We start from the raw sequence: 15,486 nt of genomic DNA, 5'->3' as shown, positions 1-15,486 counted from the left end.
AAGTAGATCAAGGAGGAAATCGGGTAAACCCTCCAGCAGTTATTTCTGTGTCCATTTTGGGTTAAAAACAAAAAACACGTCATAACTACCTGTGGATGCTGGCTGAGCCTCTGAAGGTTGAGTGATATGTCATTAAGCAGGTAGTCAGAGTTCTCATTGATCAGTTCCTTGAGGGAAGCGTATCCACAGACCTTATTGATGTTCCATATGGAGCTCAGCGCCGCCTGGCTGACCAGCAGCGTCTCCTCACCAGCTTTCTCCAGCACAGGATACAGCCAGGTCGTCAACAAGGGACGGAAATCGCGGCCCAGCGCCTCAGCACAGCAGGCGAAGGCCTCCAGTTGGATGCACAGCTGACAGATGTTGCTGTTGAGCTGGTGGATCGTGGATGCAGATGTTGATGATGAAGGAATCACTTGGAGAGAGCCGGCATCACTGCTGCATATGGAGAGGAGTCTGGATGGACTGAGCAGCTACGCAAAGAGACAAAACACATGTTAATGCACTGCTTTTTAGCCACTTTTACACATGCACTGCAGCTCTGAAGTTTTCAAGATATTATCCATGCACGTGAGAACGCAAATGTCTGACACAGTTACATCAGACATTAAACAGCCTTTAGCCTTCCTGCTCCTGAAAGCCTGTATTATATCTGACTGTGCTCATGTGGGGACAGCACAGATCAGCCTTTCTCAAAGTCAAGAGTGGGGCCAATTTAGGATCTTCACTCAAATTTAAAATACAAGGGAAACTGATGTATTTCCTTACATAAACAAAAACAACACATGCTGTTATAAAATGCTCATCCTACGCAGTCATATGCAAAGTGTTAAAATCAGTGTGTGATCCACCTGCCACTAAGAGATATTATTTCTCTTTGGTAGATGGAAAAAATATAATCAAACTCACTGTCAGTAGCTACAACAGCACATTTGTTATAATATGATGAATCAAGCATTTAGATATTAAATAGTATTGAGGGAGACAGGATCAAATACAGTGAGGCATCTCGGGTGGGCAGAGCCCTGATTCAGTAGGGTGAATAAGGGATCTCGTCTCCTCCGTACTTAATGAGTGTGGTGTACCTGTCAGTCATGTCTGGCACATAAGACACCAGGTAGGTCCCATCATGGTTGTCACAGATATTTGCTTCTTGGGCTTCCCGTCTGGGTCCTTCAGGAGAAAACAAAAACTGTTACCTAAATATCAACACTTTGGTTACATTATTGTGTGGTCCACGTTCATGCGCTCACAGTGATCTGCACTGCCAGCAGTCCCTCACCTGCATCTTTGCCATCAATGTTGAACTTCACTGGCAGAGAGCTGGGCACTCCAGTGGTTTTAAGGCCGGATCCACTTGCACGCACCTTGCTGGCATCATGGGTGGGCAGCACCTTCACCTTGTAAGGGTGGACAAAAGGGAAGAGAAGAACAACACGCTCACAAATGAAAGGAGCCTCATTTACAGAACCCAGTAAACCACACAAAGACTTTTCCATTTTTAAAGCTGGCCAGAGTGCAACACTGTAACATGTAACACCTAGAAGGTTCAGATGGTTGCAGTACTTTGCTCATTTGGATCAAAAGTTTGGGGAAAATCTTTCATTAAATCAAGTGATTGTAATGCTCTTGCTTCCGTTGTGTAGTTAACCATCTATCATTTTAGATGTTTCATTAGCAGCCTGATGAAATTAGCTGTGTCGTTAGCCCACTTCAGCCATCCAAACAGATGACCATCTAAGGTGAATTATGCAGATCACCAGCACAGTACACAGATTACCACTTCTTATTCCAGCCAGACTTGTTGTTACTTCATTCTAATCATGCAGTAACAACAAAGATTTATTCCTACTGGCTTTTTAAAATGTGCTTCTTCTATTCTAGAAAAACAAAAACATGTTATCACAGGCTTTTGTTTTTTCAATGACATTTGTGTTGGCTGTGTCAGTTGCAGGCAAACATTTATCATAATGGTTAGATATTAGGAAATAGCTTAAAATCAGTGCATATTTAACTTGTTACACTGCCTTAATGTTGCCTGCATGGGATCTCCTCATCAGCATATGACTGTACCCTGGATGATGATATGTGAGGAGCTTGAACTTGATTCGCTAACAGAAACTAATTTAGCTAGCTTAGCACACATGTCTTGTGGCAAGATATATGCACCTAAATGCTTTAAGTCATTGGCTGTTCTGCCAAATTCCCACCAACCTGCAACTTTGTGAGCTGACTGTTTCGGGATTTTTCTGTTTTAGACAACAAAAAGAAAAGAAAAGATCTACAGATTCAGGCATTTCCTTACCTGTGGTAGTCGCGTAGAATGACGTCACTGACAATGGTCTAAGTTGAAAACAAACTTTCTCAAACAAAAAAAAAATCAAAACAAAAACAAAAAAAGAAGAAGTGAGTCGGCGTGTCATCTTTACCGAGCACCATACATGTTTTGCCTCACATTAAAATTATTATTTTTCCTTTTCAAAAATAATTTGTCTTCAGAGAAGTCAAATATATCAAATTTGCACGAATTCCACGGCCCCGGCAGGTGGCGCAGAGCACTTGCCGCCGCCCCTGGCAGCTTGAAGCACAGACAGGCGATGGTTCGATTCTCACTCAATCACTCATGCCGACTCCTGTCTGGAGCTTCGGCCTGCTAGGGGGATTCCTGGTCTGCGCAGGGAATCCCGACCTTTTTTTCTTTTCTGTTTTTCTTTTTTCGGGGTGTTGGGGCCTTTATTTATAAAGCTGGGACTATCTCCCTTGTCATGGCTACCAACAACAACGCCAGCTTGGGGGAGAGCAGAGACCCGATAAGCACAGACTCATTCATCCTTATCCACTTTCTTTTCACTGCTGCTGCTGCTGTGGGAAACGCTGGGACTTGTGTGGCTATGCAGTTTTTGCCTTGTTGGGACCAGTCTTGAATTTTACACATTTGATAAGTGAAGACTGGATGTTTAGTGACCAGAGCTGGGATAATCTGGACAGAATCTGCAGCCTGCATCTCCAAATCAGAAATGGCTTTAGATCTGACGCTAGCAGACAGGCATGCATGTCTCAGGGTGATTACACACTAACACATTGTGATTAATCACACACATTTGTATACATTTTATTCACAAGATTTAAAAAAACAAACAAAAAAAAACCACTATACAAAATGTGTTTTCGTGACAGGCTGCTAGTAACAAAGTGCTTAAAGATTTAAAATTGGTTCTTTGCCAAGTTTTCTGTTATGTGCACACACATTCCTTGACTTAGGCGCTTTTTAATTCTCCAATAATGGTCAGTGCCAAGTGTTTACACAAACAAAAAACAAACAAACAAAAAACATTACTCAGAAAATGGTCAGGTACAAGAACTGGACTAAAAAGGAGTGGAAAAACCAGATAATGTCCAAAGAAATACTTCAGCGTGTGGCTCACGACTTTTGCACAGTACTGTAAATGTTATTAATAATGAAAGATGTCAAAATGTAGCTTTCTCATTTTTAAAAAATTCCCATACACATTATTCTTTTCTTCTAGTGGAGGTGCCTCCTCCTTCTGACCTTAGGGTAACTAATTTCTCAGACAGTGACATCACGGTGCGCTGGGAAGCTGCAGCTGATGATGATGTTTCTTACCTCACTAAGTGGAGGCGACCTGAGACAGGTGGGGAAGAACTATTGGATTGTTGGAGTACATATTATGAAGTAAAAAATACAATGTCTCAATAAACTGTTGTCCTGTGTCTTAAGGAGCATCAGATATCACTGTCTGCACTCTATGGAGATGGAGCTCAGAGTGAAGCTGTGGCCATACGCTACAGCACCTGTGAGTCACACATTTTCTGATCCTGAACGTTTCTCAAACTCAGGAGGGGAGAGCCTGAAACCATTTACCGAAGTCACATTAGCAGCAGTGTTCAGCCTAAAAAATACACAAGTTACAAGTCGTGCATTTGAGTCATGCACCCATATTATTTCTTAATTTATTCAATTATTTTCGAGACACTGTTAGTTGTTAGAAGCCAGTGTTTTAATGATAGGACATATATGACAGTAATGAGACAACCTAAGATATCCAAGATTACCACAAAAACACAGATAGAATCGCAGAAAGCTTGTTTCTCTCCCGTTAGGCTATAGGCCCAATTACCTTTGACTTTTCTGTGGTCAGTAGCCCTTCATGTCATATTCTGTCTCTATGTACAATATAGCATTACTAATACAATAACCTGTACGTCAATGAACTTCATTGTGTAATTGATGGCCGTTCTCAAAGTACTAGTCACTTAAAGGTTAAATTTCACATCTAAATTCTCATCTTTGAGTAACTAGAACTCCGAGCTATGAAATAAATGTAGTGAGGTTAAAGTATCAAATCAAAGTATCAAATTCTCTGTTATACTTTACATTTATTTTCTAAAAAAACACTTTGCTCTGCTGCCAAATAATTTCCTCCTATAAAGGAGCAAAGTGAGTGTTAAGTGTCGTTAGCTGTGGTACTTTATCTCTTCTATGATGTTGCTGCAGGCTCTGGTGGAGGCCCAACCAGCCTCACGGTTTCTGATGAGACTGCCGTCAGCATGGTGATCAGTTGGGTACCTCCCAATGCTCATGTCCTCCAGTATCACGTGTCCTACACAGCATTGACTGGAGCTGATAGCCAGGATCACACTGCGAGTGGGTCGTAGTCATCACATCTTCACCTCTTCTGGGCTTCAGCCGGCTGTCATGTGTCAGAATTCCAGAAATTCCACAAGTCCCAAAACTTTAAATGAGTTCTGACTGTGTTGGGATGATAGTGTTGTTTGTTGTCTGCAGGTGCTGGTCCCTGGTGGAGAGAAGCAGGTGATGCTGGAGTCACTGCAGCCAGATGCACGTTACAGCATCTTGGTCACCGCTGAGTACCACAACAGAGAAGGAGGCAGCGGTTCAGCTCAGGGCAAAACTGGTGAGTCAAACAAGGGAAAGATGCCAAGACAGCTCAAGTGCAACTTCCAGTTAAGACCGACAGGCTTACATGCAAAAAGTGCAAATGTCCCATTACTTTACCCTTACAGGAGGATATGGATACTTGAAGGTTTCCACATATAGAAACATCAAGGTTTGTGGGCAGTATTGTTTCTACAGCACTACACGTACAGTCATTTTGGTCCAGAGACACAGATTCCTTTCTCTCAGACCACTCCAGTATCTGTGTGTCATGGAGACCAGTATCTGCCGTTGATGGATATCCTATTGTAATCCAGGATGTAAAAGGTATTCAGTAATCACGTCTACAGTGATGTGAAAAGGTGTTTGCCCCCTTCCTGGTTTCCTAGTGTTTTGCATATTTATCACACTTACATGTTTCAGATCATCAAACACATTTTAATATTAGACACAGATAAGACAAGTTAATACAAAATACAGTTTTTAAATGATGATTTCATAGATTAGGGAGAAAGATTATCCAAACCTCCCTGGTCCTGTGTAAAAAAATGCCCCTCTTGTTAAATCACGAGTTAACTGTGATTAACCAATTTTGGACACCTCAGTTCAGTGTTACTAAACACACTCAGGCCTGATTAATTTCAGACTTGTGAATCAGTTAAATAGAACCTGTCTGACAAAGTGAAACAGGCTAAAAGACCTAAAAAAGCAACACATCGTGTCACCAGCCATCCTCCTGGTCCTCAGCGTTAATGCCCACTTAACTGAGCCCTTCAGTGGAAAGGCTCAAGCAGATGAAGCCTAATATAACAAGATGAGGCTGACAAATATTCTATTTGAATGTTTAAAAAGAAAAATATCACAGTATCTATGCTTTCACTGAGCACATACCTGCATCAATGATGAACTCTCAAGGCTGAAAAGTCCTGTCCTCGGTCAGCCACGGTCCGCTCACACGCACACGGCTCACATCACCAATCCCTGACTGCTTGATCATAACAGCAATTGGGCTGCTGGGAACATGACGGCCGTTCTTCTTGATGTTAACAAGGTGCTCACCAATCTCCTTGGGAGCAAAGGAGATTCCTAAGACAGACAGACAAAACAGATGTTAACAACACTTATTCTTGTGTATGCATGCAGCCCGTTTCAATTGCTCCTGCTTCTTTCCCCGTGCTTTAACTTTTATTACTTTCCCCCTCTGTCTTTTACTTAGGGATTAATAAAGTATTTGGATTCTGATGAGTCTCATTGTTTAGCAAACTTCTCAATTATCAGACGGACACTCACCGATGTGAGCGTTACGCAGCATCTTCAGCAGGCAGGGCTCCTCTGGGCCTGAGGGTGTTGTAAGAGAGGCTGTCAGCTGGCTGAGGTCACGCTCTCCTATGTCCAGTGGAATATCTGCAGCCGAGCCCACCTTCAGTGAAGTATGTTGGCTGGAAGGCTTGGAGGCCCGTCTTTGCCACTCCAGGGTCAGAGACCTTCACCTTGTTTGGATGACAGCCTGCTCCGATAGTCATCTGTGGGCACACAGGGCAGCATTACACTTTTGCTATGAACAGTAACTCTGGAGCTCTGTGGAGTGTGCAGATGATCTCATTACTGTCTAAAAATGGACAACAAAACCGAAGGAGTGCTGAATCATTGACAAATACAGAGTAACAGGTGTTAGCCAGCATGGCTAACTAGGTAGCAACAAGCCTCTAACACAGCGTGTATGCTAGCGGCTAATCTAGCGAAGAAATGAACAGAGTGCTTTTAGGTGTTGTAGAAGGATAAGATGATAAGCTGTGTGTGTTTTTCAGAATGACCTGCTTGTATTTACCTTCATTGATGAGTGGGACTAGGTAGGTGTGCTGAAAAGAGGCCAAAAAGCTGAGGCTGAAGAGCGTGGTGTAAAGCTAGTGGCGCCGCCAGCAGGTTTCCAAGCAGGGATTCCTGGTAGCAGGAAGGCTTTGGCTTGGTAAGCCGTCCAACATTGGCAGTCCCATTTTGTGAAAGGCAATGGAAAACTAGCTAGGTTTCCATGTGTAATTTGTGTGCAACAATATTGCACAAGAAACTTAATAGCTCATTTAGAGAACCCCGCCCCACCCCGCCCCGCCCCAAAAAAACCAAGTGTTGAAGAACAGAAGATAAATGTCCTTTTTTTTCATGTTCTTCCTGGCCGGTCGCTTGGCGTAAGACGTGTGACGGAGCGCTCCGGTGCAGAGCGTCCCGAGTTCGACTCCCTCACGGACTCGCTGCCACGGCCCTGCCTTGGGGGACGGGGAGACGCCCAGTCGCGTCTCCCTTTTTCCTGCTCTCCACAACTCCTCCGCCTGCTATACATCTCTCTTATTACCTTTTAGTCGCATTGGTTGATGTGTTAAATGTGCTATAAAAACTCAATTTGACTTTGACATTTCTCATTTGAAGAGTCTGTTTGTTTATTTTGATCGTTTCTGTACAGCTGATCAGAGTTGGTTTCACCCGAGGTCGTTAACTAAAACAACAATTTGTTCAAAAGACAAATTTTTGTGAGATTTAACAAAGTAAAAGGTTTGATTATTCAATTCCCTGTTAATTCAACTCAGTGTTTACAGCAGTAAAATAATTTCTTTTATTTCCACAGTAGCTTTCCTGGAGAGATCTGCAGTACTTACCTGCCTAATGCTCTCAGCCACCTTGGATGGACAAGACTGCCAAATGCCACAGTGTGGTAGTGAAGCGCAGCTGTTTCTTCTAAGCCCGATTTGAAAAAAAGATTTAAAATTGGTTTTGTTTTTTGTTTGTGTAAACACTTTGCACTGACCATTATTGGAGAATTAAAAAGCGCCTAAGTCAAGGAATGTGTGTGCACATAACAGAAAACTTGGCAAAGAACCAATTTTAAATCTTTAAGCACTTTGTTACTAGCAGCCTGTCACGAAAACACATTTTGTATAGTGGTTTTTTTTTTGTTTGTTTTTTTTAAATCTTGTGAATAAAATGTATACAAATGTGTGTGATTAATCACAATGTGTTAGTGTGTAATCACCCTGAGACATGCATGCCTGTCTGCTAGCGTCAGATCTAAAGCCATTTCTGATTTGGAGATGCAGGCTGCAGATTCTGTCCAGATTATCCCAGCTCTGGTCACTAAACATCCAGTCTTCACTTATCAAATGTGTAAAATTCAAGACTGGTCCCAACAAGGCAAAAACTGCATAGCCACACAAGTCCCAGCGTTTCCCACAGCAGCAGCAGCAGTGAAAAGAAAGTGGATAAAGGATGAATGAGTCTGTGCTTATCGGGTCTCTGCTCTCCCCCAAGCTGGCGTTGTTGTTGGTAGCCATGACAAGGGAGATAGTCCCAGCTTTATAAATAAAGGCCCCAACACCCCGAAAAAAGAAAAACAGAAAAGAAAAAAAAGGTCGGGATTCCCTGCGCAGACCAGGAATCCCCCTAGCAGGCCGAAGCTCCAGACAGGAGTCGGCATGAGTGATTGAGTGAGAATCGAACCATCGCCTGTCTGTGCTTCAAGCTGCCAGGGGCGCGGCAAGTGCTCTGCGCCACCTGCCGGGGCCGTGGAATTCGTGCAAATTTGATATATTTGACTTCTCTGAAGACAAATTATTTTTGAAAAGGAAAAATAATAATTTTAATGTGAGGCAAAACATGTATGGTGCTCGGTAAAGATGACACGCCGACTCACTTCTTCTTTTTTTGTTTTTGTTTTGATTTTTTTTTTGTTTGAGAAAGTTTGTTTTCAACTTAGACCATTGTCAGTGACGTCATTCTACGTGACTACCACAGGTAAGGAAATGCCTGAATCTGTAGATCTTTTTCTTTTCTTTTTGTTGTCTAAAACAGAAAAATCCCGAAACAGTCAGCTCACAAAGTTGCAGGTTGGTGGGAATTTGGCAGAACAGCCAATGACTTAAAGCATTTAGGTGCATATATCTTGCCACAAGACATGTGTGCTAAGCTAGCTAAATTAGTTTCTGTTAGCGAATCAAGTTCAAGCTCCTCACATATCATCATCCAGGGTACAGTCATTGCTGATGAGGAGATCCCATGCAGGCAACATTAAGGCAGTGTAACAAGTTAAATATGCACTGATTTTAAGCTATTTCCTAATATCTAACCATTATGATAAATGTTTGCCTGCAACTGACACAGCCAACACAAATGTCATTGAAAAAAACAAAAGCCTGTGATAACATGTTTTTGTTTTTCTAGAATAGAAGAAGCACATTTTAAAAAGCCAGTAGGAATAAATCTTTGTTGTTACTGCATGATTAGAATGAAGTAACAACAAGTCTGGCTGGAATAAGAAGTGGTAATCTGTGTACTGTGCTGGTGATCTGCATAATTCACCTTAGATGGTCATCTGTTTGGATGGCTGAAGTGGGCTAACGACACAGCTAATTTCATCAGGCTGCTAATGAAACATCTAAAATGATAGATGGTTAACTACACAACGGAAGCAAGAGCATTACAATCACTTGATTTAATGAAAGATTTTCCCCCAAACTTTTGATCCAAATGAGCAAAGTACTGCAACCATCTGAACCTTCTAGGTGTTACATGTTACAGTGTTGCACTCTGGCCAGCTTTAAAATGGAAAAGTCTTTGTGTGGTTTACTGGGTTCTGTAAATGAGGCTCCTTTCATTTGTGAGCGTGTTGTTCTTCTCTTCCCTTTTGTCCACCCTTACAAGGTGAAGGTGCTGCCCACCCATGATGCCAGCAAGGTGCGTGCAAGTGGATCCGGCCTTAAAACCACTGGAGTGCCCAGCTCTCTGCCAGTGAAGTTCAACATTGATGGCAAAGATGCAGGTGAGGGACTGCTGGCAGTGCAGATCACTGTGAGCGCATGAACGTGGACCACACAATAATGTAACCAAAGTGTTGATATTTAGGTAACAGTTTTTGTTTTCTCCTGAAGGACCCAGACGGGAAGCCCAAGAAGCAAATATCTGTGACAACCATGATGGGACCTACCTGGTGTCTTATGTGCCAGACATGACTGACAGGTACACCACACTCATTAAGTACGGAGGAGACGAGATCCCTTATTCACCCTACTGAATCAGGGCTCTGCCCACCCGAGATGCCTCACTGTATTTGATCCTGTCTCCCTCAATACTATTTAATATCTAAATGCTTGATTCATCATATTATAACAAATGTGCTGTTGTAGCTACTGACAGTGAGTTTGATTATATTTTTTCCATCTACCAAAGAGAAATAATATCTCTTAGTGGCAGGTGGATCACACACTGATTTTAACACTTTGCATATGACTGCGTAGGATGAGCATTTTATAACAGCATGTGTTGTTTTTGTTTATGTAAGGAAATACATCAGTTTCCCTTGTATTTTAAATTTGAGTGAAGATCCTAAATTGGCCCCACTCTTGACTTTGAGAAAGGCTGATCTGTGCTGTCCCACATGAGCACAGTCAGATATAATACAGGCTTTCAGGAGCAGGAAGGCTAAAGGCTGTTTAATGTCTGATGTAACTGTGTCAGACATTTGCGTTCTCACTGCATGGATAATATCTTGAAAACTTCAGAGCTGCAGTGCATGTGTAAAAGTGGCTAAAAAGCAGTGCATTAACATGTGTTTTGTCTCTTTGCGTAGCTGCTCAGTCCATCCAGACTCCTCTCCATATGCACAGTGATGCCGGCTCTCTCCAAGTGATTCCTTCATCATCAACATCTGCATCCACGATCCACCAGCTCAACAGCAACATCTGTCAGCTGTGCATCCAACTGGAGGCCTTCGCCTGCTGTGCTGAGGCGCTGGGCCGCGATTTCCGTCCCTTGTTGACGACCTGGCTGTATCCTGTGCTGGAGAAAGCTGGTGAGGAGACGCTGCTGGTCAGCCAGGCGGCGCTGAGCTCCATATGGAACATCAATAAGGTCTGTGGATACGCTTCCCTCAAGGAACTGATCAATGAGAACTCTGACTACCTGCTTAATGACATATCACTCAACCTTCAGAGGCTCAGCCAGCATCCACAGGTAGTTATGACGTGTTTTTGTTTTTAACCCAAAATGGACACAGAAATAACTGCTGGAGGGTTTACCCGATTTCCTCCTTGATCTCTTAAGCCTGTGCTGCCCTGAGCTTGTACTGTATTTCATTATAATCCTGTCTTGTTGGCCAGGCTCCACCGGTGTTGACAGTTCTGTTGACTCACTCTGACTGCAGCCTGCTGGTCGGGGACATGGTTCAGGATCTGGATCTCAGCTACGAGCGCACAGCTGCTCTTTTCTGCTCCGCGCTGCACGCGCTCATGAAGGCACTGGGTAAGATTTCAACAGTGATGTCAGCTTGAGTCTCACGTATACTGGGAGTCAAAGAGGACAAAGAAGAAAATGTGACTCATTGCATGCACTGCCACAATTTTTATGTTGCTTAACTTTATGTTTTCTGCAGTGCCTTTCAAAATTTCTATCAAGGAGTACGTTTCAGGATATATAACTTCACTCGTTATCAAATTATCAGTATCTTTGGAAACATTTAATACGTCGTGATGGTTTAAATGCTGAGTCGTTTTCTGTTGTAGAATTAATATTCATAATAATATTTATACAGCGGCACTATACGTGTTTGCAGTTTAACAAGCCCTCACAGTAAAAATGTATGAATTAAATGTTACTGATGGGCTCTTTTCAAAAACATCAGCGTCTGTGTCACACTGATTTTGATCAACTGACTTATTTTATTGTAATCAAACCTATTTTGATATTGTTGTCTTGTTTTTCCTTTAGCGAGGTGGTTTCCTTCCACTTGTAGCAGGACCAGTACGTCTGCCAGCTCCAGGAAAAGCTCCAGTGACCAGGAAGACCTCAGCATTCGCCAATTCCTGCTGAATTACCGCAAACAGAAAGAACTGACAGAGGGCATTGGAATAGAGGATGATTATAACACTGAAGACAGAGGTAATAGGTCTGTCTAAGGGCCAGTGGAATATAAGCTATAGGTTGTAGTGGTGGTTATATTAGATTCAGAGTGTAGAGGAGATGGATCATTGTAATTAAGAGTCATAGAAATCTGAACCTCACTGCTAAACTGGCGGTCTAACTGTACATGTGCTCCATTGCAGAGGTCCCTCCCACTGAGTGTGAGGATGTTGAAGATGCTGGTAGTCCTGATGTGAAAGCAGAGCTTCCCTCCCACCTCAGCATCACTAAGGATGTTATGGAGCGCTGCATTCATCTGCTGTCTGATCCCAGCCTCAGGCTCCGACTCAAGGTAGTTTTATGTAGAGTCAACTGTTGGACTAGTAACAAAAATAATCATTCTTGTGAGGGTAGGACCGCCAGCGTTGGTACAATTCATCCTGTCAGAACTGTGTGGATGACTGTTCACTGGTGTAATGCTCATCAAGGAAAAACATTCAGTCTGGTCCAGGAGTGAAACAGAAATAAGTCTGTGCTGAAGTCGTGCCTGCTCAGGAGTTTGGGCTCTCAATGAAGACCTCAGTAATTAGTTTCAGCTCACATTTAATCAGGATCAAAACAGAGATAACTGTTAGGTGTGTTGTGCGTCTTTGTCTTTAGGTACTGGACGTGCTGGAGTTGTGCGTTCAGGTGCTGAGTGAGAGGGAAAATGAACTGCTGCCTATGGCTCATCGCTGCTGGCCAGCACTCCTGCAGAGACTCACAGCCGATGACCCATTAGCAGTCCTCAGAGCCTTCAGGGTAAGTAAAACAAACTCTCTTTTCATTACGTGAGTCAAAATTATTCAAGTCGTCTTTAGTTTTTTTAAACTCTTAATAGTGAAAGAATCAAAGATTGTTCCAACAACAGTCTTATTTCATTCAGAAATAGTTCTATTATTTTTTGGGGGGTTGTAATGTGAAGACTCTTTAAACTAACATTTCTTCTATCAGCACAGAAAAATCACTGTGGATGCCTTCTTAGAGGCTGCTTTTCAAAACTGTCTCAGAGAATCACAAAGTAGGACTTTGGGATAAATGAAGCTGATAGCGTTTTGTGATCTTTGGTGCAAGTGTCCGCTGATTCAACTTGTGGGTGTAAATTAGGCTACTCGTCAGCTCCTGTCATCAGCTGGAATATTTTTAAATTTGTTATTCATATTTTTATTGATGAGCTGACAAATACAGACACGTTAAGTCTGTAAACAGTTATTTATTCACTCAGAGCTGCTGCTGGGAAATTGTTTCATCAGCTTTTGGATATATACGCGTTTTGTAAATACTACAATTCATCCAGGAGTACACAACGGGAAGGTTTTATTGAATTTTGACAGCTTGCTGCTTTTGTACATTACATTTTTGTACATTACATGGGTGAAACATGAGGGGACTTTGTGAGGAGGAGGGTTTCTAAAGAGGTTCTGCCCAAGCTGAGCGCCTCTCTGGCACGGCAGGCTCCGATAAAGCGCCAAGGCTGGGCCTGTCTACACACACACCTGGCCTACAACTGCAGCTGGCTGTATTGCAGGGCTGGCTGACTGTGCCAGAGACTGGATCTGGGTGAGAGAATAGAGACACAGTGCTCACAAACAGCACAGTTTCACCAAGACACAACATGAGTGCATCATCCTGTAGAACTGTACCTGGATCTGGCAATGATCAAAGCAGCCACAACATGGACAAATCAGAGCAAGACAACTATTCTTAGTTGACGCCTCACTTAATGGAGATTGGTGCAACATGAAGCCCATTTATGTAAAACCACATTGAAGATAGATGACCTCTATCTATCTTATCTTATCTTATCTTATCTTATCTTATCAAGCCTATTTGATCACAGGGCTGTAACTTTCTTGTAGGAATAAACTTATGATTCTTCTTAAATGAATGAGTTATAGTCAGCTTTCTTCCTGTGAGTGAGACAACAGCAATACAAGTTTGTGTCTGTACATTAGTACAGAGATGAAGATGTCTCTATGCTAAGGTTAACAATTAGGTTGTTAGCCTGATTTGACATTAAAGCTGTGTGTGGGAGATGAGTCGTCAGAAAAGCCAAAAAAGTCAAAGAACTCATTGAAGCTCCTTCACCACCGGGTGGTGGTGAATGAAAATCAACCATTGGTATCACAGCATAAATCAGGGCATCTCTGTTTTATTATAAAAACCTTAAACTGTGAACAGTTCAGCATCCTAAACACGTGACGGTGATGTTGTTGCTAAAATGCCTCTTCACTGTGGCAGCTCTGTCATTAAACTATTTTAAACATGACTTTGATGATACGGACCACAGCCAGCTGTGCCACAGGATGCTGCTCAGGTCCAAACTGCACACACAGCTACGACTGCAAGCAGCTCTTCTATACCCAATGAGAAAACGTGATTGTTCAATCAGCGAATGCAAAGCCATTTAATTGATAAGCTCAGAGAAGTTGTTGTTTGTTATTTTTGTTTACTTTGTGCTCAAATACGTCCATTAGCATGTTGAAAATATTCAGTATTCACTCCCACTGAGGTTCATCGCTGACAGAGGAAAAGAGTCACAAAGGTGACAGAGCTGTCTGCAGCCTTTCCAGAGCCAGTGTTACATCTACAGTGACAGGACTGCAGTGTAAAGACAATTGTTTCATTTTGTAAGAAATCAGGTTGTTTGTGAACTGTTCCTTTAACATAGCTTACGGCACTTTGTGTACAGCAAACTCTCTCATACAGTATAGTGTGCAGATAAACAGGCACGATACACGTTGTGTGTTTGAGATGCTCTTTGTGATTATTCTGTGAAGTGGGTTTCAGTATGTCTGTGGCTTCAGTTCACAGTGGGTGGGACAAGGAAGGGTTTAAAAAGGAGATTAACCAGCAGTGGTATCTTTACTCCATATTATTCGGAACCAGGATCATATTTTTAAAGATTTGTTCTTTTGGATATAAAAGTGTCATTATGTGCACGCACTGGACATAATCAGAAAAGAAGCATTCACAACTGTAACCATGTATGGAGCCAAGCCTGGAGCTGGACATGTACGTGCCCCACTTTCCTCACATCCTGCTGCACCACTGCCTGCTGTTTCAGCCCATCCACCCCAGCATCCACCTGTATGCTCCTGGAGTTTTATGAGTAACATATTGCAGGGAGTGATCCACCCGAAGACCAGGCACCGAGCTCAAACTGTATTCTGCCGCTGTGATTAATCCGTGAAATTAACTTGGCTTTGTTGCATTTTATTCATTTTTATTTTCTTTTTCAAGTTGATTTCTGTTGTAATTTCTGGATAAAGGTAAAAGTATTACAATTTATATGAATAAAATATAGTAAAATGTCCTGTGTTTGGTTTTCTCAGCTGAAGCAGACCTAGATGCTGTTTGTGAAGCCTGTCTACCCTACCTGAGATCCAGACAACCCATCAGACTGCAAGAAGCCTGTTTAAGGTAAGTCTTTATTAGGACCGCTGTAGTAAGTAACTCAACTTTCATTTAGTTACTAATGTGTGTGAGTGTTACACACAGACAGAATGCATACAATTAAAACTGTGCCATCCAGTTGACATTGTATTGCCATGTTGGTCATTAATAGCCCGTGACATGATTTATCAGTAAAATCTGAATTTAAATTGAATGCTTAATCATATTTGGAGAGGTGCTGGGTGTTACAAACA

At 42.4% G+C, this 15,486-nt stretch overlaps 1 protein-coding gene and 2 long non-coding RNA genes across 8 annotated transcripts; 1 reads left to right on the top strand and 2 right to left on the bottom strand.

Moving 5' to 3' along the window:
• Positions 1-285: 285 nt before the first annotated feature.
• Positions 286-2,347, bottom strand: LOC109198076 (filamin-C-like). Of its 3 annotated transcripts, none has more exons than XR_002059052.2 (4): positions 2,306-2,347; positions 1,283-1,400; positions 1,086-1,173; positions 286-473 (listed from the first exon to the last, which is right to left on the bottom strand). XR_002059052.2 is itself a non-coding variant. In XM_019353732.2 (4 exons), the coding sequence occupies exons 1-4, from the start codon at positions 2,042-2,044 to the stop codon at positions 413-415; spliced, it is 273 nt and encodes a 90-aa protein (XP_019209277.1). In that variant the 5' UTR covers positions 2,045-2,100; the 3' UTR covers positions 286-412. The 3 variants fall into 3 exon arrangements, 1 of the variants encoding a protein (XP_019209277.1); XR_002059053.2 differs by lacking the exon at positions 2,306-2,347 and adding an exon at positions 2,215-2,265; XM_019353732.2 differs by lacking the exon at positions 2,306-2,347 and adding an exon at positions 2,039-2,100.
• A 2,411-nt stretch (positions 2,348-4,758) lies between these two features.
• On the bottom strand, positions 4,759-6,515 carry LOC112845893 (uncharacterized). Of its 4 annotated transcripts, none has more exons than XR_003218746.1 (3): positions 6,209-6,515; positions 5,810-6,004; positions 4,759-4,817 (listed from the first exon to the last, which is right to left on the bottom strand). It is a non-coding gene; the product is annotated as an uncharacterized LOC112845893 (long non-coding RNA). The 4 variants fall into 4 exon arrangements; XR_003218749.1 differs by lacking the exon at positions 4,759-4,817 and adding an exon at positions 4,840-4,886; XR_003218748.1 differs by lacking the exon at positions 4,759-4,817 and adding an exon at positions 4,894-4,934.
• Positions 6,516-12,090: 5,575 nt separating this feature from the next.
• LOC112845892 (uncharacterized) lies at positions 12,091-15,191 on the top strand. Its single transcript, XR_003218745.1, has 3 exons — positions 12,091-12,149; positions 12,458-12,598; positions 15,172-15,191. It is a non-coding gene; the product is annotated as an uncharacterized LOC112845892 (long non-coding RNA).
• The last annotated feature ends 295 nt before the right edge of the window (positions 15,192-15,486 follow it).

This window comes from Oreochromis niloticus, unplaced genomic scaffold (genome assembly GCF_001858045.2).
Source record: "Oreochromis niloticus isolate F11D_XX unplaced genomic scaffold, O_niloticus_UMD_NMBU tig00008773_pilon, whole genome shotgun sequence".
Taxonomy (NCBI): domain Eukaryota; kingdom Metazoa; phylum Chordata; class Actinopteri; order Cichliformes; family Cichlidae; genus Oreochromis; species Oreochromis niloticus.
Note: the sequence above shows the minus strand (reverse complement) of the source record. Positions and strands in the feature narration are given on the sequence as shown.

What these genes read in the sequence shown, in the direction of transcription:
- LOC109198076 (XM_019353732.2), bottom strand. An exon ending in CATTGATGGCAAAGATGCAG is followed by an intron (nt 1,174 to 1,282) that starts GTGAGGGACTGC and finishes TTTCTCCTGAAG; the next exon opens with GACCCAGACGGGAAGCCCAA. An exon ending in GTGCCAGACATGACTGACAG is followed by an intron (nt 474 to 1,085) that starts GTACACCACACT and finishes CTCTTTGCGTAG; the next exon opens with CTGCTCAGTCCATCCAGACT.